At 49.3% G+C, this 23,505-nt stretch overlaps 1 protein-coding gene across 9 annotated transcripts in view; it reads right to left on the bottom strand.

Annotated features, from left to right (window-relative positions):
- kcnq2 (potassium voltage-gated channel subfamily Q member 2) overlaps positions 1-23,505 on the bottom strand; it is a 111,521-nt gene that overhangs the window by 60,478 nt on the left and 27,538 nt on the right. For all 9 annotated transcript variants that reach the window (XR_004415499.1, XR_004415496.1, XR_004415495.1 and 6 more), the window contains exons 2-4: positions 14,243-14,333; positions 8,459-8,585; positions 6,565-6,740 (exon numbers count right to left, since the gene is read on the bottom strand). Coding sequence is in view for 4 of the 9 variants with exons in the window: in XM_033042144.1 (XP_032898035.1) it covers positions 6,565-6,740; positions 8,459-8,585; positions 14,243-14,333 (394 nt within the window). In the remaining 5 variants the exon portion in view is untranslated. The remainder of the gene's footprint in view (positions 1-6,564; positions 6,741-8,458; positions 8,586-14,242; positions 14,334-23,505) is intronic.

Here is a 23,505-nt window from a genome sequence, read left to right as displayed (position 1 = left end):
GAGAAAGCTCGAAGAGCTCTGTACGCAATAAAAAGAAGATTCTACAACATCCAAATCCCAATTAAAATCTGGCTTAAAATATTTGACAGAGTAATCCAGCCTATTGCGCTTTATGGTAGTGAAGTATGGGGTCCGCTCAGTCACCATAAATGGGAAAAACATACAACGGAGGCCCTGCATGCGGAATTTTGTCGGAACATCCTCCGTATCCAAAGGAAAACACCAACAAACGCATGTAGGGCGGAATTAGGCAGATACCCACCGATAATAAATATCCAGGAAAGAGCACTAAAATTTTGGAATCACCTTAAATCTAGACCCCCAGATACCCTCCAGTTTAAAGCCCTTCAAACACAAGAGGGGAACCCAGAAAAGAGTTCCCTGTGTCAGTTGGTACTGAGACTAACTACCCCTACTCAGTTAAACCCTATCCAGTTAAACCCTGACCATCCTCAGATCAATATTGATCCCCAATCACCAGTTAGAGTGAACCAAATTATCAAACAATGTCAAGTCAAGTCAAGTCACATTTATTTATATAGCACATTTAAAAAACAACTCTCGTTGGCCAAAGTGCTTTACATTTGTTATAAGAATAGTATAGACAAACAAGCTACATACATATATACATATAACCCTCGCTCAGTGGACGTCAGGAAAGCTTGGGAGTATAGATAAAATTTTAGTCTTGACTTAAAGGAGGCGATGGAGGGGGCAGTTCTGATGGGAAAGGGGATGCTGTTCCACAATCTAGGGGTTGAAACCGCAAAGGCACGGTCGCCCCTAAGCTTATGCCTAGACCGCGGGATATTCAGCAACCCCAAGTCGGCCGATCTGAGGGACCTGGAGGTGGAGTGGTGGGTGAGAAGACTTTTGATGTAGGTGGGGGCAAGCCCATTGAGGGCTTTGTAAACATAGAGGAGGGTCTTGAAATTTATACGGAACCGCACAGGGAGCCAGTGGAGAGAGGCCAGGATCGGGTGATGTGGTCCCTTTTTCGGGTGCCCGTCAGGAGACTCGCTGCGGCGTTTTGGACCAGTTGCAGGCAGGACAGGGAAGATTGGCTGATGCCAGTGTAAAGGGAGTTGCAGTAATCTAGGCGGGAGGAGATAAATGTGTGGATGATCTTTTCGAGGTCATCAAAGTGGAGGAATTGTTTTATTTTAGCTACCGTCCGAAGCTGAAAGAAGCTAACTTTTACCACGGCATTGACTTGTTTGTCAAATTTCAGTGCTGAGTCAAATATCACGCCAAGGTTTTTGACGTGAGGTTTGAGTAGTGGGGTAAGGCTTCCAAGGCTGCCTGCTCTCATTTTGATTGAGTCCGAGGAGCCGAGAAGGATGACCTCAGACTTACTCTCGCTTAGTTGGAGGAAGTTCTGGGCCATCCAACACTTTATATCCTCGAGGCAGTGGGTAAGTTTAAACAGATTGGATTGGTTTTTGGGCTTCAGGGGGAGATAGAGTTGGGTATCGTCTGCGTAGCAATGGAAGGAAATGCCGTGCCTTTCAATGGCTCGGCCTAAGGAGAGCATATACAGGGAGAAGAGAATGGGGCCAAGGATGGAACCTTGTGGAACCCCACAGCAGAGATTAGCTGGGGAGGAGAAAGAGTTGCCTATGTTAGTGGAGAAACTCCTACATTTGAGGTAAGAGATGAACCATCCCAGGGCAGTGCCATCAATACCAACCCCGTACTGGAGACGGTCAATTAGGATGGTGTGGTCGACAGTGTCAAATGCTGTGCTGAGGTCAAGAAGGAGCAGGATGGCACAGTTGCCGGAGTCAACGGTGAGCAGTAGGTCATTATGTACCTTCAACAAGGCAGACTCTGTGCTGTGGTGAGCCCTGAAACCTGATTGGAAAGTTTCCAGGATAGTGTTTTGGTGAAGAAACGTATTTGGAACATTGGGATAAAGAAACCAAAAGCCAAAGCAGATTAGAACCAACCATGGACTGTTTGCCCTCCTCCCATCAGGGAGGCGGTACAGGAGCCTCAGGTCTCGTACCAGCAGGATGAGGAACAGCTTCTACAATTATACCATCACATTGCTGAACTCGGAGTCCCGCCGATAGATTTCTCCGGTCCCTCCGTCCCCATTGTTTAATTATTCTGTATTTTTGATTATTCTGTATCTTCTTTTTTTTTAAATTTCTATATGCACTACTACTACGGACTGACGCAAAACTGCATTTCGTTGTACCCATACTCAGTATTTGTGCAATGACATTAAAGTTGAATTGAATTGAATTGAATTGAGAATGTTACCGTGCCCTAAAAAGAGATTATAAATTGGCAGACTATCTCTCAACTGTTAGAGACATAAAGCAGAGACACCCTCACCAAATACAGATTAAGTGACCACTATTTGGCAGTTGAAAAAGGAAGACAGAAGAGATTCTGGCAACCAAGAGAAAACAGAATATGCGGCCACTGTTTGACAGATGAGGTTGAAACAGAGGTGCACTTCCTCCTAAAATGCAAAAAAATTGACAAAACAAGAAAAGCATACTTTGACAAACTCAGTGAGGCAACCCCTGATTTTAAAGAACTAGATGATACATCAAAACTAAGAATAATCCTTGGCGAAGGAAATACGGCACATCTTGGTGCACAATACATAACAGCATGCCATAACCTGAGAGACGGTGAATGACCAACATGCATATATGTACAAACACACTAATTGACATTAACTGACACTAAGAAATTAATATTGAATTGCTAAACGTGCTATTGTGTTGTACTGCTTACAGCTGCAAGAACGTGTAGCAATCAATAAAGGGCTATAGGCCTATTGCAAGTTTATGTACAGGGACATATCTATCCATGCACTGTATACTTGTATTTAAACTTATGTATTTCAAATATGTATGTCATGTTTTATACTTTGGAAATATAACAATGTTTTTTTATCATGCCAATAAAGTTTTAAATTGAATTGAATTGAGAGAGAGACAGAGAGAGACGGGGAGGGGGAGGGGGAGGGGGAGGGGGAGGGGGAGGGGGAGGGGGAGGGGGAGGGGGAGGGGGAGGGGGAGGGGGAGAGGAGGGGGAGAGGGAGAGGGAGAGGGAGAGGGAGAGGGAGAGGGAGAGGGAGAGGGATGAGGGAGGGAGGGGGAGGGGGAGGGGGAGGAGGGGGGGAGGGAGGGGGAGAGGGAGAGGGAGGGGGAGAGGGGGAGAGAGAGAGAGAGAGAGAGAGAGAGAGAGAGAGAGAGAGAGAGAGAGACAGAGAGGAGGAGAGAGAGACAGAGAGTGGGAGAGGGAGAGAGAGAGAGAGAGAGAGAGAGAGAGAGAGAGAGAGAGAGAAACGGAGAGATATAGCAGGGCTGCCAACATGAGAGTTGGGAGTGAGAAATTGCAAGAGACCAAGCCTGAGGGAGTAGCGACCGAGGGGGGGGGGAGGTTATGGGAGGCGGGGGGTGTCCCTCCTCCCATTGGTACGGAGCTTTTGCATTTTTCAGCTTGAAATTGTGCAATCTGGTGCATACTATAGCGAGGCTTTTAACTTACACTTGAATGCAACGTTTATGCTTTAAATTGGATTAGCTATGAATAAGGTTAGGCTAAATTACATTCCTAATTCCATTCCACAGTAGAGCCAGGCTCTGATCAACAGGTGCAGCACATGAATGATCTTAGTATATTCATGTATGGAAATCAGATTATAATCAAACACTTGGCCCATGTTGACCAACCTGGGTCTCACTGCACACCTGGTACTACTCCTGACCCTGACTTCAGTTGCATACCTTCTCTCTTTCCTGACCCTGAGTCCAGCCTTACACCTGGCCTCCTATTCTACCCTGATCATAGCTGCTTACCTGCTTAAGTTCCTAGTGTTGAACACTCCCATTGTCCTAGCTTTGACTGCACACCTAGTACTATTCCAGACCTTAACTCTGGATGTTAACTTGGCCTTGCACCTAGCCCCTCTGCACTGACAATATATCTGGCCCACACATAAAGCCCTATATCTGACCCCCTGGACTTAACCTATTATGTTCAAGTCCACAGGTGCTTATCTAATGCAGTAATCTTTTATGGGTCACTTCACAGACCAAATTTTGTATAACAAAATTTGTTACACCCATTGGCTTCCTTGTGATCTAACATGCTAGTTACTTTGTCAAAGAAGTCATCAATTGGTTGAACACAATTTCTCATCCATAAAATTATACTCACTCAGCTGTATAAGTATTCTGTTACCATTTCCTTCATTTTCCTAACAAACTGTCCTGAAGTCATTTTCACCCACAATATTTTCAGTATTTTGCTGTCTTCCTCTCAGCTGGGACATTTCCGAAATGCAAAGTACAATAACAATATTATTCTATTAAATGTGATCTTGAGAGAACATAATATTTTCTGTGGTATTCTTAAGGGTGGTGGGTTTATGGAACAAGCCGCCAGAGGAGGTAGTTGAGGCAGTGACCATCCCAACATTGAAGAAACGGTTAGACTGATACATGGATAGGACAGGTTTGGACGGATATGGACCAAAAGCAAGTGGCGTAGCTGGGACATGTTGGCGGGTGTGGGCAAGTTGCGCCGAAGGGCCTGTTTTCACACTGTATCACTCTATGACTACATTATACCTCCACCATGCATGAATGCTTCAAAATCAAGTGATCGTTTTATTGCCATATAATCAAGCATAGAAACATAGAAAATAGGTGCAAGGAATAGGCCATTGGCCCTTCGAGCCAGCACTGCCATTCAATATGATCATGGCTGTTCATCTAAAATCAGTACCTTTCCAGTTTTTTCCCCATATCCCTTGATGTCGTTAGCCCCAAGAGCTAAATGTAACTCTCTCTTGAAAACATCCAGTGAATTGGCCTGCACTGCCTTCTGTGGCAGAGAATTCCACAGATTCACAACTCTCTGTGTGAAGAAAGTTTGTCCTCATCACAGTCCTTTCCTAACTGCCCCCCCCCCCTTTATTCTTAAACTGTGAACTCCCCCAACATCGGGAACATTTTTCCTGCAGTTACAGTGTGAAAATCTAGCAGGCAAGCAGGATGCTTTCTCCAACCACCCCCATTAGTTAGAAGTCAACTATCTTCCACCGTTTCTACCCAGTGCTTGGTACTTACTTCCAGCAGCCACTGGTTGTCCTCCAGGATGCACCGAGCCGCCGCCTGATCCATGCTAGTCACCATTGACTCTCACGGCAGCGGCGCAACGCCTCCGACAGCCCAGGCCTGTTGCACTGAGGCTGCTCCATGGCCGGAACTGCAGCGAGCGACTCGCCAACCCGGTAAACACTCGCCAGCCTGGCAAACACTCGCCAGCCCCGGCTCCCCGTCCGCATCTGTCCCTGCCGCTGCTTCTGCTTCCATCCCTCCCTCAGCCCCGGCTCTCCAACACCCGCGGCCCATGCAGTTTTTAAATTTTCGTTGATCACAGAATTTCTCATGACAGAACGTGAGAAATTTGTGATCAGTGTGAGAATTTGGTCAAATGCGTGATTCTCACGGTCAATGCATGAGAGTTGGCAGCCCTGGATATAGAGAGATAGAGAGATGGAGTGACACAGAGACACAGAGACAGACAGAGACAAATAGAGTGAAACAGAGAGGCAGATGGACAGAGACAATGAGACAGTAAACAGATCCTCAGTGAGATGTGAGTACATTGTCCCAAGGACAGAGGAGTAGACTCACTCCCCTCTACCCTCACAGACTCACTCCCCTCTGTCCTCACAGACTCACTCCCCTCTGTCCTCACAGACTCACTCCCCTCTGTCCTCACAGACTCACTCCCCTCTGCCCTCACAGACTCACTCCCCTCTGTCCTCACAGACTCACTCCCCTCTGTCCTCACAGACTCACTCCCCTCTGTCCTCACAGACTCACTCCCCTCTGTCCTCACAGACTCACTCCCCTCTGTCCTTCCAGTAGATACGGTCTCCTGATCCAAGGCAAGAGTGAAGAGTATTTAATTGTCATGTGTACCGACAACAGAAGATTCTTACTTACAGAAGCTTAACAGGCCTGTACACACAATGATGTAGATAATATATAACAAACACAAGCCATAAATAAATCCCTGCTAGTAGAACATAGAGGTGTACAGCACACACAGGCTCATCAATCCATAATGTCCATGGTGAACTTGATATCGAGACCAACTCTTATCTGCCTCCATATCCCCCCATTCCCTGCACTTCTACAGGTATGTGCCTATCCAAAAGCCTCATAAACAGGACTATCTATCTGCCACCACCACCACCCCTGGCCCACGTTCCAGGCCCCCACCACTCTCTGTGTATAACAACCTGCCCCTCCCACCTTAAAGCCATGCCATCCAGAACTTGACATTTCCACTGATGGAAATAAGGTGCTGACTGTCCACCCCATCTAAGCCTCATCATTTAATAAACTATCAGGTCTCCTCTCGGTCCCTGTCCCACCACAGCCTCCCAACCCGCGCTCCTCCCACTCGCCACCCCGACCTTGCTGTCAGCATAGACCACAGACCCCAGCAATGTCCAGGTGCCACCACGCAGCCCCCCCGTCCCACCGCTCCCCGCCGGGACCAACTCCCCCTTGGCCCCACCTTGCTGTGAGCGTAGACCACGGAGCCCAGCAACTTCCAGGTGCCGCCACGCCGGTCCATGCGGATCATGCGCAGGATCTGCAGGAAGCGCAGGCTGCGCAATGCGGAGGTGGCAAAGACGTTGCCCTGCGTGCCGGCCGCCAGTACGGCGATGGAAGCCACCAGCACCATCACGTCTGGGTGGGGGGGGGGGGGCGAGGAGAGGGGGGGGGGACCAGGCAGGGAGCGGGGGGAGAGAGGGGGGGAGAGAGAGAGGGGGGGAGAGAGAGAGGGGGACAGAGAGAGAGGGGGACAGAGTGAGAAGGGGGGAGAGAGAGAAGGGGGGAGAGAGAGAAGGGGGGAGAGAGAGGGGGGAGAGAGAGGGGGGGAGAGAGAGAGGGGGGAGAGAGGGAGGGGGGGAGACGAGAGGTAGGGGGGGACGAGAGGTAGGGGGAGGGAGAGGAGAGGGGGGGAGAGAGAGAGGGGTGGGAGAGGGGGGGAGAAGAGGGGGGGGGGAGAGAGGGGGGGAGAGGGGGAGAGAGAGGGGGGGAGAGAGAGGGGGGGAGAGAGGGGGGGGGAGAGAGGGGGGGGAGAGGGGGGGAGAGAGGGGGAGGGAGAGGGGGGGGGGGGAGGAGGGGAGGAAGGGGGGGGGGGGGGGGGGAGAGAGGGGAGAGGGGGAGAGAGAGGGAGAGAGGGGGAAGAGAGAGAGAGGGGGGAGGAGAGAGAGGGGGGAGGGGAGAGAGAGAGAGAGGGGGGGAGAGAGGAGGGGGAGAGAGGAGGGGGAGAGAGGCGGGGCAGAGAGAGAGCGGGGATGAGAGAGGGGGAGAGAGAGGGGGAGAGAGAGGGGGAGGAGGGAGAGAGAGAGCGAGGGGGAGAGGGGGGAGGAGAGGGGGGGAGAGAGAGGGGGGGGGGAGAGAGAGGGTGGGTGGGGGAGAGAGAGGGGGGGGGGGGAGACGAGGGGGGGGTTGAGAGAGGGGGGAGGTGGAGAGAGGGAGGGGGTGGAGAGGGAGGGGGGTGGGTGAGAGAAGGGGGGGTGGAGAGAGAGGGGTGGAGAGGGAGGGGGTGGAGAGGGAGGGGGTGGAGAGAGAGGGGGGGAGAGAGAGAGGGGGGGAGAGAGAAGGGGGGGAGAGAGAGGGGGGGGGGGAGAGAGAGAGGGGGGGGAGGAGAGAGGGGGGGGGAGAGAGAGGGGGGGGAGAGAGGAGGGGGGGAGAGAGGGGGGGGAGGAGAGGGGAGGGGGGAGGGGGGGGGGGGGAGAGAGAGGGGGGGAGAGAGGGGGGGGGGGGGGGGGAGAGGGGGAGAGGGGGGAAAGAGGAAGGAGCGAGAGGGGGGGAGAGAGAGGGGAAGAGGGCGGGAGAGAGAGGGATGAGAGAGAGGGAGGCGAGAGAGGGGGAAGAGAAAGGGAGGAGAGAGAGGGGGAGAGAGAGGGGGAGAGAGGGGGCGAGAGAGGGGGGGAGAGAGGGAGGGGGAGAGAATGGGGAGGGAGGGGGAATGGGGGAAGAGAGGGGAGGTGGGGGGAGACCATGGGGTGTCGAGGAGGGTGGAAGAGCAGGGGAGAGCATTAGACTTGGGTACTGCCCACCCCCACACTGCTCCGCAACACATCCCCATCCTCCCTATAACCCCAACGCTGACCCCTCACCCCACAGCCTGACCCTTCACCCTGACCCCCATAGCCTGACCCTGACCACAACCCCTCACCCTACACCCTGACCCTTCACCAAGTCTAACCCCTCACTTTCACCCTCCACGACCCTTCTCCGCAACCCTGACCCTAACCATGACCCTAACCCTCCCCATGACCCCTCATCAAACCTGGCCCTAACCCTTCACTGACCCTGACCCCATTGCCTCTCTCCCTGGCCCTGGTCATTCCTCCACGCGTGTATCACACGTGTGCCACGCGGTGCCCACTCACCGATCACACAGAAGGGTTTGCGGGCGAACTTCAGGCGGCCCCTCCAGCCACGGTAACGGCAGCAGCAGCCGGCGGACCAGACGCGCACCAGGTACTCCACGCCGAACACCACGATCGTCACAATCTCCTGCGGTTGGCGAGAGAGACAAGAGGATGTAGGTGCTGGTTTGCAACAAACACACAGAGTGCTGGAGTAACACAGCGGGTCAGGCAGCATCTGTGGAAGACGTGGTGGATAGGTGACGTTTCGGGTAGAGTGGGTCTGAAGAAGGGTCCCGATCCAAAATGGTGAGAAGGTCTCCCAGCAAGTCATGGCCATATCACAACCGCAGGCCTGGCTCAGCCGCCGCGCAACCGTGAACCCGCCCGGAGGGAGAAGTCGCCCGGAGAGAGAGAGCCCGGCCCCTTCTGGGAGGTCATGGAATCTGAGTGCCCTCCAGACGTCCACATCTGCGCCAGGTACATCGAGATGGGGCTCCTAAGGGACCGTGTTAGGAACCTGGAGCAGCAACTCGATGACCTCTGTCTGCTCAGGGAGAGCGAGGAGGTCATAGAAAGGAGTTACAGGGAGGTGATCACTCCAAGACCACGGGAGACAGAAAACTGGGTCACAGTTAGGAAGGGCAACGGGCAGAGGCAGGGGCTGGTGAGTACCCCGGTGGCTGTACACCTTGAAAATAAGTACTCCTGTTTGAGCACTGTTGGGGGAGACAGCCTACCTGGGGGCAGCGACAGCGGCCGGGCCTCTGGCACAAAGACCGGTCCTGTTGCTCAGAAGGGTAAGGAAATGAAGAGGAGGGCAATTGTAATAGGGGACTCTATAGTCAGGGAGTCAGATAGGCGATTGTGTGGACGCAGACAAGAGACCCGGATGGTAGTTTGCCTCCCTGGTGCCAGGGTCAGGGATGTGTCTGAACGTGTCCAAGAAATCCTGAAATGGGAGGGAGAGGAGCCTGAGGTTGTGGTACATATAGGTACCAACGACATAGGTAAAAAAAGAGAAGAGGTCCTGAAAGAAGAATTTAGGGAGTTAGGTAGAGAGTTAAGGAGAAGGACTGCAAAGGTAACAATCTCAGGATTACTGCCTGTGCCACGCGACAGTGAGAGTAGGAATGGTGCGAGGTGGAGAATAAATGCGTGGATGAGGGACTGGTGCAGTGGGTATGGATTCAAGTTTCTGGATCATTGGGACCTCTTTTGGGGAAGGTGCGACCTGTACAGAAAGGACAGGTTGCACTTGAACTCGAGGGGGACCAATATCCTGGCGGGGAGATTTGCAAAGGCTACTGGGGAGACTTTAAACTAGTATGGTTGGGGGGAGGGACTCGAATTGGGAAAGCTAGCAGTCAGTGTGTGAGGCAGGAGGCAGAGAATGGTAGCACTCTGACCCAAAATGTAGGGGAGAGAGAAGAAAAAGACAATAAACAGAGAATAAGAGAGGGTGGGTTTCTTAAATGTTCATATTTTAATGCTAGGAGCATTGTAAGAAAGGTGGATGAACTTAGAGCCTGGATTGACACCTGGAAGTATGATGTTGTGGCGATCAGTGAAACATGGTTGCAGGAGGGCTGTGATTGGAAACGAAATATTCCAGGATTTCGTTGCTTCAGGTGTGATAGAATTGGAGGGGCAAGAGGTGGAGGTGTTGCATTGCTTATCAGGGAAGATATTGCAGCAGTGCTTTGGCAGGATAGATTAGAGGGCTCGTCTAGGGAGGCTATTTGGGTGGAACTGAGAAATGGGAAAGGGGTAGCAACACTTATAGGGGTGTATTGTAGACCGCCACATGGGGAGCGAGAATTGGAAGAGCAAATATGTAAGGAGATTGCAGATATTAGTAGTAAGCACAAGGTAGTGATTGTGGGAGATTTCAATTTTCCACACATAGACTGGGAAACGCATTCTGTAAATGGGCTGGATGGTTTGGAGTTTGTAAAATGTGTGCAGGATAGTTTTTTGCAGCAATACATAGAAGTACCTACTAGAGAAGGGGCGGTGCTGGACCTCCTGTTAGGAAATGAGACGGGTCAGGTGGCAGAGGTATGCGTTGGGGAACAGTTCGGGACCAGTGATCACAATACCATTAGTTTCAATATAATTATGGAGATGGTCAGAACTGGACCTAGGGTTGAGATTTTTGATTGGAGAAAGGCCAACTTTGAGGAGATGCGAAAGGATTTAAAAGGAGTAAATTGGGACATTTTTTTTTATGGGAAAGATGTGGAAGAGAAATGGAGGACGTTTAAAGGTGAAATTTTAAGAGTACAGAATCTTTATGTCCCTGTTCGGTTGAAAGGAAATAGTAAAAATCGGAAAGAGCCATTGTTTTCAAGGGAAATTGGACACTTGGTTCGGAAAAAGAGAGAGATCTACAATAATTATAGGCAGCATGGAGTAAATGAGGTGCTTGAGGAGTATAAAGAATGTAAAAAGAATCTTAAGAAAGAAATTAGAAAAGCTAAAAGAAGATATGAGGTTGCTTTGGCAAGTAAGGTGAAAGTAAATCCAAAGGGTTTCTACAGCTATATTAATAGCAAAAGGATAACGAGGGATAAAATTGGTCCATTAGAGAGTCAGAGTGGACAGCTATCTGCAGAGCCAAAGAGATGGGGGAGATATTGAACAATTTCTTTTCTTCGGTATTCACCAAGGAGAAGGATATTGAATTATGTGAGGTAAGGGAAACAAGTAGAGTAGCTATGGAAACTATGAGATTCAAAGAAGAGGAAGTACTGACACTTTTGAGAAATATAAAAGTGGATAAGTCTCCAGGTCCGGTCAGGATATTCCCTAGGACATTGAGGGAAGTTAGTGTAGAAATAGCAGGGGCTATGACAGAAATATTTCAAATGTCATTAGAAACAGGAATGGTGCCGGAGGATTGGCGTGCTGCGCATGTTGTTCCATTGTTTAAAAAGGGGTCTAAGAGTAAACCTAGCAATTATAGACCTGTTAGTTTGACGTCAGTGGTGGGCAAATTAATGGAAAGGATACTTAGAGATAATATATATAAGCATCTGGATAAACAGGGTCTGATTAGGAACAGTCAACATGGATTTGTGCCTGGAAGGTCATGTTTGACTAATCTTCTTGAATTTTTTGAAGAGGTTACTCGGGAAATTGATGAGGGTAAAGCAGTGGATGTTGTATATATGGACTTCAGTAAGGCCTTTGACAAGGTTCCTCACGGAAGGTTGGTTAAGAAGGTTCAATGGTTGGGTATTAATGTTGGAGTACCAAGATGGATTCAACAGTGGCTGAATGGGAGATGCCAGAGAGTAATGGTGGATGGTTGTTTGTCAGGTTGGAGGCCAGTGACTAGTGGGGCGCCTCGGGGATCTGTGTTGGGTCCACTGTTGTTTGTCATGTACATCAATGATCTGGATGATGGTGTGGTAAATTGGATTAGTAAGTATGCAGATGATACTAAGATAGGTGGGGTTGTGGATAATGAAGTAGATTTTCAAAGTCTACAGAGAGATTTATGCCAGTTGGAAGAGTGGGCTGAAAGATGGCAGATGGAGTTTAATGCTGATAAGTGTGAGGTGCTACATCTTGGCAGGACAAATCAAAATAGGACGTACATGGTAAATGGTAGGGAATTGAAGAATGCAGGTGAACAGAGGGATCTGGGAATAACTGTGCACAGTTCCCTGAAAGTGGAATCTCATGTAGATAGGGTGGTAAAGAAAGCTTTTGGTGTGCTGGCCTTTATAAATCAGAGCATTGAGTATAGAAGTTGGGATGTAATGTTAAAATTGTACAAGGCATTGGTGAGGCCAATTCTGGAGTATGGTGTACAATTTTGTTCGCCTCATTATAGGAAGGATGTCAACAAAATAGAGAGAGTACAGAGGAGATTTACTAGAATGTTGCCTGGGTTTCAGCAACTAAGTTACAGAGAAAGGTTGAACAAGTTAGGTCTTTATTCTTTGGAGCGCAGAAGGTTAAGGGGGGACTTGATAGAGGTCTTTAAAATGATGAGAGTGATAGACAGAGTTGACGTGGATAAGCTTTTCCCACTGAGAGTAGGGAAGATTCAAACAAGGGGACATGACTTGAGAATTAAGGGACAGAAGTTTAGGGGTAACATGAGGGGGAACTTCTTTACTCAGAGAGTGGTGGCTGTGTGGAATGAGCTTCCAGTGAAGGTGGTGGAGGCAGGTTCGATTTTATCATTTAAAAATAAATTGGATAGTTATATGGACGGGAAAGGAATGGAGGGTTATGGTCTGAGCGCAGGTATATGGGACTAGGGGAGAATACGTGTTCGGCACGGACTAGAAGGGTCGAGATGGCCTGTTTCCGTGCGGTAATTGTTATATGGTTATATGGTTCTCGCTCCCAAAGACCAGGAATCGGAGGGATGGGTGGAGGGAGATGGTGGCAGACGCTGGACAAAAGGCCCGGTAAGAAGGTCAGCTGCAGAAGGCACCCCCCCCCCCACCCCCCCACGGGGAACAAGGGCTGACGAGGGCCGTGCAACGAGGGGGACAACGGTTCGCGGGACGACTGGAATGGAGGCGACAGCTTCAACGGGCTTTTGTGGCCAGCTGCAGCTGGGACTGGGAAATGGCATCTCTAGCATATAGACTCAGTGGACTGTTGTTTACATTCTGTACCAACCTGGGGATGGTGCTTATGTACGGGTATAGTCTTGCTGAGCTGTATGCAAAAAAAGTATTGCGCTGTTCCATGGTACACGTGATAATAAAAAAAACATTGAACCATTGAACATATCCACACTGCAGTAATGCTGCCTGACCTGCTGAGTTGCTCCAGCACTTTCTGTTGGTTTTTGACTGATTTGGGGTAGTCAGCGTGGATCAGTGTGCTCAGTGTGATGGATGTGTTGGTGTTTCGGTTTGTGGCCTGGATAGAGTGGATGTGAAAAGGATGTTCAGTTGAGTTTAGTTTATTGTCACTTGTACCGAGGTACAGTGAAAAGCTTTTGTTGCGTGCTAACCAGTCAACAGAAAGATAATACATGATTACAATCGATCCATTTACAGTGTATAGATACATGTTAAGGGAATGTTTAGTGCAAGGTAAAATATACAAGGATGTTTCTAATAGTGGGAGAGTCCAGGACCAGGGGCCGTAGCCTCTGAATAAAAGGACATATCTTTAGAAATGAGATGGGTAGGAATTTCTTTAGTTAGAGGGTGGTGAATCTGTGGAATTCATTGCCACAGATGGCTATGGAGGCCAAGTTATTGGATATTTTTAAAGCGGAGATTGACAGAGTCTTGATTAGTTCAGGTGTCAGGAGTCATAGGGAGAAGGCAGGAGAATGATGTTGAAAGGGAAAGATAGATCAGCCATGATTGAATGGGGATTACAGGCTTTAATTTGCACTAAACGTTATTCACGTTATCATGTATCTGTGCAATGTGGACCGCTCGATTGTAATCATGTATTGTCCTTCCATTGACTGGTTAGCACGCAACAAAAGCTTTTCACTGTACCTCAGTACACATGACAATAAACTAAACTCAAAACATGGGCCAAATGGCCTAATTCTGCTCTGAGAACCTATGAGGGCTGTAGAGGTTACAGAATGGGTTGGGGGAGAAGGGGGTGGGGGAACCATAAAGTTTCCAGATCCAGCAACAAAGGTGAAACTCCATCAGTCTTTGACCACTACAGGTACCTCCCGGGTGCACGGTCCCAGACTACGGAGATGATAGGGGTGGGGAAACGATGGATTCTGGAATGTGGAGCACACCCAGACAGTGGTCAACCATTGGGCAAGAGGCCAGAGTGCACTGAGGAGGAACTCACCAGAATATAGAGTGCTCCCTCAGAACTCTTCTTGTATTCCTCAATGGTGGAGAAGACTGACAGAACCAGGCAGGAGAAGACCAGCAGAAAGCTGCAAGACACAAGCAGAGGTTGATGGCTTAGCCCTGGTGAGATAAAGACCACACACACACTGGGCGCTGGAAGAGCAATTGCTCTTATTTAGCTGCTGCACAACTGAGATTCCCAGAGATTTGTTGTTTCTCGGTGACTCCAGACAAAAGTGGGTGGTTTTGCAGAAAGTGAAAATGGTTATGCAAAATTGCAACAGGATCTTGAACGATTGACCAACTGGGCTGAGGAATGGTTGATGGAATATAATACAGAGAAATGTGAGATGTTGTATTTTGGGATGTCTAACATGGGCAGGACATACACGGTGAATGGTCGGGCTCTGGGTACTGTTATAGAGCAGAGGGATCTAGGAGTGCAGGTGCATGGTTCCTGAAGATGAAGTCGCAGGTAGATAAGGTGGTCAAAAAGGCTTTTGGAACATTGGCCTTCATCAGTCAGAGTATTGAGTATAGAAGTTAGGAGGTCATGTTGCAGTTGTATAAGACGTTGGTGAGGCCACATTTAGAGTATTGGGTTCAGTTCTGGGCACCATGTTATAGGAAAGATGTTGTCAAGCTGGAAAGGGTGCAGAGAAAATTTACGAGGATGTTGCCAGGACTAGAGAGTCTGAGCTATAGGGAGAGGTTGAGTAGGCTGGGACTCTATTCCTTGGAGCGCAGGAAGATTAGGGGTCATAAGGAATAGTAGAATTAGGACATTCGGCCCATCACGTCTACTCAACCATCCATCCCTCCTAAACCCATTCTCCTGCCTTCTCCCCATAACTTCTGACACCTGTACTAATCAAGAATCTATCTATCTCTGCCTTTAAAATACTCACTGACTTGGCCTCCATGGCCGTCCGTGGCAAAGAATTCCACAGATTCACCACCCTATGACTAAAAAAATTCCTTCACATCTTCTGAGGCTATGACTTCTAATCCTAGACTCTCCCATGAGTGGAAACATCCTCTTCACATTCACTCTATCCAAGGCTTTCATGATTCTGTACGTTTCACTTACAGTAGGTGCCCCCTCATCCTTCTAAACTCCAACGAGTTCAGGCCCAGTGCCGACAAACGCTCATCATAGGTTAACCTACTCATTCCTGAGATCATTCTTGTAAACCTCCTCTGGACCCTCTCCAGAGCCAGCACATCCTTCCTTGGATATGGTGCCCAAAATTAGAAACATAGAAAAATAGGTGCACGAGTAGGCCAGTCGGCCCTTCGAGCCAGCACCGCCATTCAATATGATCATGGCTGATCATCGAAAATCAGTCCCCATTCCTGCTTTTTCCTCCTTGATTCCTTTAGCCCGAAGAGCTAAATCTAACTCCCTCTTGAAGACATCCAGTGAATTCACAACTCCCTGGGTGAAAATGTTTTTCCTCATCTCAGTACTAAATGGCCTCCCCCTTATTCTTAAACTGTGACCCCTGGTTCTGGACTCCCCCAACATCGGGAACATTTTTCCTGCACCTAGCCTGTCCTATCCTTTAAGAATTGTATATGTTTCTATAAATTGCTCACAATATTCTAAATGCGGCCTAGCCAGCGCCTTATAAAGCTTCAACATTACATCCCTGTTTTTGTATACAAGCCCTCCACTTACACCAGCACTCCCAAGTCCCTTTGCATCTCCGATTTCTGGATTCTCATCCCATTTAGATAATAGTCTACGCCTTTATTCCTACTAGCAAAATGCATGACTCCACAGTTTGCGGCACAATATTTCATCTGCCACTTCTCTGTCCACTCTCCCAACCTGTCCAAGTCCTTCTCCAGAGTCCTTGCTTTCTCTACACTACCTGCCCCTCCACCTATTTTCGTATCATCCGCAAACGTTGCCAGAAATCCTTCAAACCCCTCGTCCAAATCATTAATATACAAGGTGAAGAGTACCAGGCCCAGCACCTTGTGGAACTCGGCTAGTCATTGGCAGCCAACCAGAAAAAGCCCCCCTTATTGCCACTCTTTGTCTTCTGCCATCCAGAAAAACCTGCTATCCTTAGGGTGATCTTATAGAGGTGTATAAAATCATGAGAGGAATAAATCGGGAGGATGCACTGAGTCTCTTGCCCCAAGTAGGGGAATCGAGGACCAGTAGGATTATTCTGAAGGGGAAAAGATTTAATAGGAATCTGAGGGGTAACTTTTTCACACAAAAGCGGGGTGGGTGTATGGAACAAGCTGCCAGAGGAGGTAGTTGAAGCAGGAACTATCCCAACATTTAAGCAACAGTTAGACAGGTACATGGATAGGACGGGTTTAGAGGGATATGGACCAAATGCCGGCAGGTGGGACATGTTGGCCGGTGTGGGCAAGGTGTAGCTGGGACATGTTGGCCGGTGTGGGCAAGTTGGACCGAAGGGCCTGTTTCTGCACTGTAGCACTCTATGACTGTATGAACATAGCAGTCTCCCACTGTGGTCTTTAACATCCACAGACTTGATCTAAATTAGGTGCAGGAGTAGGCCATTCGGCCCTTCGAGCCTGCACCGCCATTCAATATGATCATGGCTGATCATCCAACTCAGTATCCTGTACCTGCTTTCCCTCCATACCCCCTGATCCCTTTAGCCACAAGGGCCACATCTAACTCCCTCTTAAATATAGCTACAGAGGGATACAGTGCAGAAACAGGTCCACTGCATCCTTGCTGACCATCAATAGCCCATTTAGTTTAGAACACAGTACAGGAACAGGCCCTTCGGCCCATAATGTCTGAGCCGAACATGATGCCAAGACCAACTCTTATCTGCCTGCACATAATCCCACCATTCCCTGCATATCCATGTGCCTATCCAACAGTCTTAAATACCACTATCTGCCTCCACAACCACCCCCAGCATCATGTTCCAGGCACCCACCACCCAATGTAAAAAAACTTGCCATGCACATCTTTAAACGTTGCCCCTCTCACCTTTAAGATGTGCTCTCTAAGCTTTGACACTTCCACTGTGGGAAACACGTTCCAAACTGTTTATCCTATCTATGCCTCTCATAATTTGATATACTTCTCTCAGGTCCTCCAATGCCTCAGAGAAAACAATCCAAATTTGTCTCTCGTCCTGTGGCTAATACCCTCTAATCCAGGTAGCATTCTGGAAAACCTCTTCTGCACCCTCTCTAAAGCAGCGACATTTTCAGTAATGAGGCGACTAGTACTGTACGCAACACACCAAATGCAGCCTGTGACAATAAACTAAACTAAATAATCACCTGAGATTGTCACGTTCCTACCATCCAACCAACAACTAGAGAGCAGTCCTGAGCTACCTCATTAGAGACCCTCGGACAACCTTTAATCAGACTTTGCAGGACTTTATCTTGCACTAAATGTTATTCACACTATTCCCTTTATCCTGTATCTGTACACTGTGGATGGCTCGATTGTAATCATGTATTTGTCTTTCCGCTGACTGGTTAGCATGCAACAAAGCTTTTCACTGTAGCTCGGTTCATGTGACAATAAACTAAACTAAACAAAACATGGACTAACCTGCCAAAATTGCCCAATTACCTAAATTTCAGTTTAGATGGGGTAACTTGGTTGGCCTGGACGCGTTGGGCCGAAGGGCATGTTTCCATGATGTGTGACTCTATGACAATGCCAAATAAAACATTCCTTCACACTTGCTGCCCAGATATTTATCTCAGTTACATTTCCTGTCCATGCTGTTATGTGCAAGTCAACCATGCAGAACAAATCAATCAATAATTCTATTAAAATTATATTTCCAATTCCACATCGAGTTCTAAACAACCCAGTCTCTCTTCAAAGCTGCTGATTTATTTTTTCTGTCGTGTTCATAGTTTATCGCCAGCCCTCGTCTCTACGCTGGCTTCTCCCCAATAATATGCTCACTCCTTTCTAATCAGCAGTCCATGCATTTACCCCTCGCCAATCCTGAGCCCATTACTCCTCGCTCTCTGCCCACGGTCTCACGGTCTCACGGTCCAGCAGCAGCCTCGCTCACTGTCCCGCACCTTTGGGGGACCAGATCCCACTGGTGTAGACTGTGGGGTCAGCGCAGCGTCCAGCCCTGGTTTGAGTATTTGAAGGGGCTGCTCCTCAAGTTTTGGCTGCATACAGTGGTACCGGTATGAGGGAGAGTCAGTCAGTGGGGAGGGGAATGTTCTTGTTGGTTTGCTCCTGGGCCTGGCCAAGACACTCCTGGGCCTAGACATTCATGGGACAGTTGAGGATTCTGCCCGAGTCGATTGCCTGCCCCTCTTCCGGCCTTACTCCCATGCCCGCGTGTCCCTGGAGATGGAGCACGTGGTGTCCACAGGGACTCTGGAGGCCTTCCGTGAACACTGGTCACCGTGGGGGGGAAGGGGGTCGAGTGCATTGTGGATAAGGATGGTAATGTTGTCATTTGATGGTTGACAAGTGAGAGACACGGACAAATCGGGAAATCCATGCCTGGTCAAACCTTGCACTGAAGCATGGAATTTCATTGTCATAGACTCATAGTCATGGAGACATGGAGACATGGAGTCATAGACTCATAGACATGGAGTCATGGAGCCATACAGCGTGGAAACAGGCCCTTCGGCCACCTTGCCCACACCGAACATGTCCCAACTACACTAGTCCCACGCCTGCGTTTGGCCCATATCCCTCTAAATCAGTCCTATCCATGTACCTGTCCAAATATTTCTTAAACATTGCAATAGTCCCTGCCTCAACTAGGGTGGCACTGTGGCGCAGTGGTAGAGTTGCTGCTTTACAACGCTTGCAGCGCCGGAGACCCGGGTTCGATCCCGACTACGGGTGCTGTCTGTACAGAGTTTGCACGTTGGTGTTTTCTCCGTGATCTTCGGTTTCCTCCCAAACTCCAAAGACGTACAGGATTGTAGGTGAATTAGTTTGTATGTTAGTGTTAATAAGCAGGGAATTCTGGTCGGCACGAACCCGGTGGGCCGAAGGGCCTGTTTCCGCCCTGTATCTCTAAACTAAACTAAAAACTAAACTCTAAAGACATACAGGTTGGTAGGTTAATTGGGTTGGTATAATTGTATAAATATAAAATTGTCCCTAGTGTGGGTCGAGTAACTAATCTACCTCCTCCTGCAGCTCATTCCATACACCTACCATCCATTATGTGAAAATGTTACCTCTCAGGTTCCCATTAAATTATTCCCCTCTCACCTTAAACCTATGTCCTCTGGTTCTCGATTCCTCTACTCTGGGCAAGAGGCTCTGTGCGTTTACCCAATCTATTCCTCTCATCAAAGTGCTGAGTTAGCTGGGATCAGTGTTACAGCTTCCAAAGGTCACCTTGACAAAACACGAGTGTCTTGTGTCCATTGACCTGCCTAGAGTTAGTGTAACAGTAACACTACTCCACATCTCCCCACAGACTAGCATCTCCCACAGAACGGCTTGAATTATCAACGCTGATGAACTTGTCTATGGAGGTTGAGGTCTCATTTATATTTAAAGTGAAACAATATCTGAATGGTAGTATCCAGTCCACATTAAATATTCATCTCATTCCTCCTGTTTCTATTGTAATGCGCCTTACTCGCGTTCTACAGTACGTATTCAGTGGCCCCATTTGCTGACACATCATCCTCGACATTAGCTGAGACAAGCCACACGACAGCGCGTGGAGACAGAGCAAATATCACTCACAGGCAACAATAGATATCGATAGATATCTGTAGAACGTGAGTCTCGCTGCAAAATATCCCTCAGAGAAGGGTCTCACCTGAAACAGAGACTGGTTCCTCTTTCTACCAGATGTACCATAAGATATAGTAGAATTAGGCCATTCGGCCCATCGATTCTGCTCCACTGGCACGCTTCTTCCAGCTTTTCTGTTAGTGTAACAAAATATTCTCCTGACATTTGGCTGATGTATAGCGGGTGCTTCACTCTGTGACTGACCCTGGAAGTGTGTGTGATGGGACATGTAGAGGGAGCTTCACGCTGTCTGACCCTGGGAATGAGAGGTGCTGGGAATATCAAAGGGTTAGTGAATGCCCATCAAATCAATGTTGGTTCCTGGAAGAACATGTCGACTCACTCCAGCAGTCCGGCCCCGAGTAACTACTCAGTGGCAGATGAACCGAGCACTGGTGAATACCTTCTTCCAATAACTCATCAGTCCTACAGTACACATCCACGGCTGGAACTCTCAACCTTATTAGCAAAAAGATAACTGTCATTAACCCAGTAGCACCTACCGCGTCCCCACATAAGTCACTGCCTGCAGAACCCATCCATTTAACTGCCATTAACAGTGGCGCAGCGGTAGAGCTATTGCCTTACAGCGCCAGACACCTGGGTTCGATCCCGAATATGGATGTTGTCTGTACAGAGTTTGTACGTTCTCCCCGTGACCTGCCTGAGTTTTCTGCGAGATCTTCGGTTTCCTCCCACACTCAAAAAACATACAGGTTTGTAGGTTAATTGGCTTGCTATAAAATGCAAAATTGTACCTAGTGCTAGTGTGCGGGGATGGCAGGTCAATGCGGAATCGGTGGGCCGAAAAGCCTGTTTCCGTGCTGCATATCTCAACTAAACTAAAATCTCGGTAGTCAAAGGCGTTTGTGCTGCTTCGAACCGCTCAAACAGATTCACCTTGTTTTGAAATAAGTAATTTCCCTTGTTTAGTTTACTTTAGAGATGCAACGTGGAAACAGGCCATTTGGCCCACTGAGTCCGTGCCGACCGGCAATCCCGGCATATTAACATTACCCTACACCCAATAGGGACAATTTTTACATTTACCAAGCCAGTTTACCTACATACTTGTACGTCTTTGGAGTGTGGGAGGAAACTGAAGATCTCGGAGAAAACCCACGCAGGTCACGGGGAGAAGGTACAAACTCCGTACAGACAGCACCCGTAGTCGGGATCGAACCCGGGTCTGCGGTGCTGCAAGCGCTGTAATGCAGCAACGCTACCGCTGCGCCACTGCACCACTCTTAGTTCAGAGAGACAGATAAATAATTATAAAAATTGCCAGCTTATATTTTAGTTTCCAGTGTGGAAACAGGCTCTTCCAACCACCGACCAGAAATCACCCGCACACTACTATCCTACAAATGAGGGACAATTTACAGAAACCAATTAACCTACAAACCTGCACGTCTTTGGAATGTGGGAAGAAAGCACCTGGAGAAACCCACACAAACACAGGGAGAACGTGCAGACTCCATACAGACAGCACCTGAGGTCAGGATCAAACCTGGGTCTCTGGTGCTGTAAGGCAGCAACTCTACCGCTGCGCCACCGTGCCACCCTTCTGTTGCATAGAAACATAGAAAAAAGGTGCAGGAGGAGGCCATTCGGCCCTTTGAGCCAGCACCGCCATTCATTGTGATCATGGCTGATCGTCCCCAATCAATAACCCGTGCCTGCCTTCTCCCCATATCCCTTGATTCCACTAGCCCTTAGAGCTCTATCTAACTCTCTCTTAAATCTATCCAGTGACTTGGCCTCCATTGCCCACAAATTGACAACTCTCTGGGTGAAAAAGTTTTTTCTCACCTCAGATTTAAATGACCTCCTCTTTATTCTAAGACTGTGGCCCCTGGTTCTGGATTCGCCCAACATTGGGAACATTTTTCCTGCATCTAGCTTGTCCAGTCCTTTTATAATTTTATATGTTTCTATAAGATACCCCATCATCCTTTTAAACTCCAGTGACTACAAGCCTAGTCTTTTCAATCTTTCCTCATATGACAGTCCCGCCATCCCAGGAATCAATCTCGTGAACCTCTGCTGCACTGCCTCAATCACAAGGATGTCTTTCCTCAAATTAGGAGACCAAAACTGCACACAATACTCTAGATGTGGTCTCACCAGAGCCCTATACAACTGCAGAAGAACCTCTTTACTCCTATACTGAAATCCTCTTGTTATGAAGGCCAACTATCCGGGTAAATCTTAGCAGATAGGATTCAAAACAATGTTTCTCACGTTAATATGGTAACCTAAATCTACAGTGTGGGCAATGTCAGGTCAATACAGCCAGGAACTGAGCATGAATGAACACTGATAACTCCAGCTGAGGCAGCAAAGTTGTCTCCATGGTAGCAGGTGCAGAATGAGCAGGGGACCGGTGAATTTAATGGTGATAGTCATTTATTAAACAGGAACAAGTGTGGTTGGCTCAGTTTCACAACCCCCAGCTGTGAAGAGCATGGTGTGAAGCTCTGTGTGTAATGAGTCTAACCCTAGCTTAGCTCCCTCCCTCTGTATTCCAGGCTGTTGTTCAGTGTAATGAGTTCAGGCCATGCTGCCTCTGTGGGACAACTTCACCAATCCCAGTTAGCTCACAGAGCCAGACCGCAGAGAACTACTGTCACCACTGGTATGTTGGTCAGTAGCCCAGTGTCCCCAGTCAGTAGCCCAGTGCCCCAGGTCAGTAGCCCAGTGCCCCAGGTCAGTAGCCCAGTGCCACAGGTCAGTCAGTAGCCCAGTGCCCCAGGTCGGTAGCCCAGTGCCCCAGGTCGGTAGCCCAGTGCCCCAGGTCGGTAGCCCAGTGCCCCAGGTCGGTAGCCCAGTGCCCCAGGTCGGTAGCCCAGTGCCCCAGGTCGGTAGCCCAGTGCCCCAGGTCGGTAGCCCAGTGCCCCAGGTCGGTAGCCCAGTGCCCCAGGTCGGTAGCCCAGTGCCCCAGGTCGGTAGCCCAGTGCCCCAGGTCGGTAGCCCAGTGCCCCAGGTCGGTAGCCCAGTGCCCCAGGTCGGTAGCCCAGTGCCCCAGGTCAGTAGCCCAGTGCCCCAGGTCGGTAGCCCAGTGCCCCAGGTCAGTAGCCCAGTGCCCCAGGTCGGTAGCCCAGTGCCCCAGGTCGGTAGCCCAGTGCCCCAGGTCGGTAGCCCAGTGCCCCAGGTCGGTAGCCCAGTGCCCCAGGTCGGTAGCCCAGTGCCCCAGGTCAGTAGCCCAGTGCCCCAGGTCAGTAGCCCAGTGCCCCAGGTCAGTAGCCCAGTGCCCCAGGTCGGTAGCCCAGTGCCCCAGGTCGGTAGCCCAGTGCCCCAGGTCGGTAGCCCAGTGCCCCAGGTCGGTAGCCCAGTGCCCCAGGTCGGTAGCCCAGTGCCCCAGGTCGGTAGCCCAGTGCCCCAGGTCGGTAGCCCAGTGCCCCAGGTCAGTAGCCCAGTGCCCCAGGTCAGTAGCCCAGTGTCCCAGTCAGTAGCCCAGTGCCCCAGTCAGTAGCCCAGTGCCCCAGTCAGTA

Source organism: Amblyraja radiata, chromosome 23 (genome assembly GCF_010909765.2).
Source record: "Amblyraja radiata isolate CabotCenter1 chromosome 23, sAmbRad1.1.pri, whole genome shotgun sequence".
Taxonomy (NCBI): Eukaryota; Metazoa; Chordata; class Chondrichthyes; order Rajiformes; family Rajidae; genus Amblyraja; species Amblyraja radiata.
Note: the sequence above shows the minus strand (reverse complement) of the source record. Positions and strands in the feature narration are given on the sequence as shown.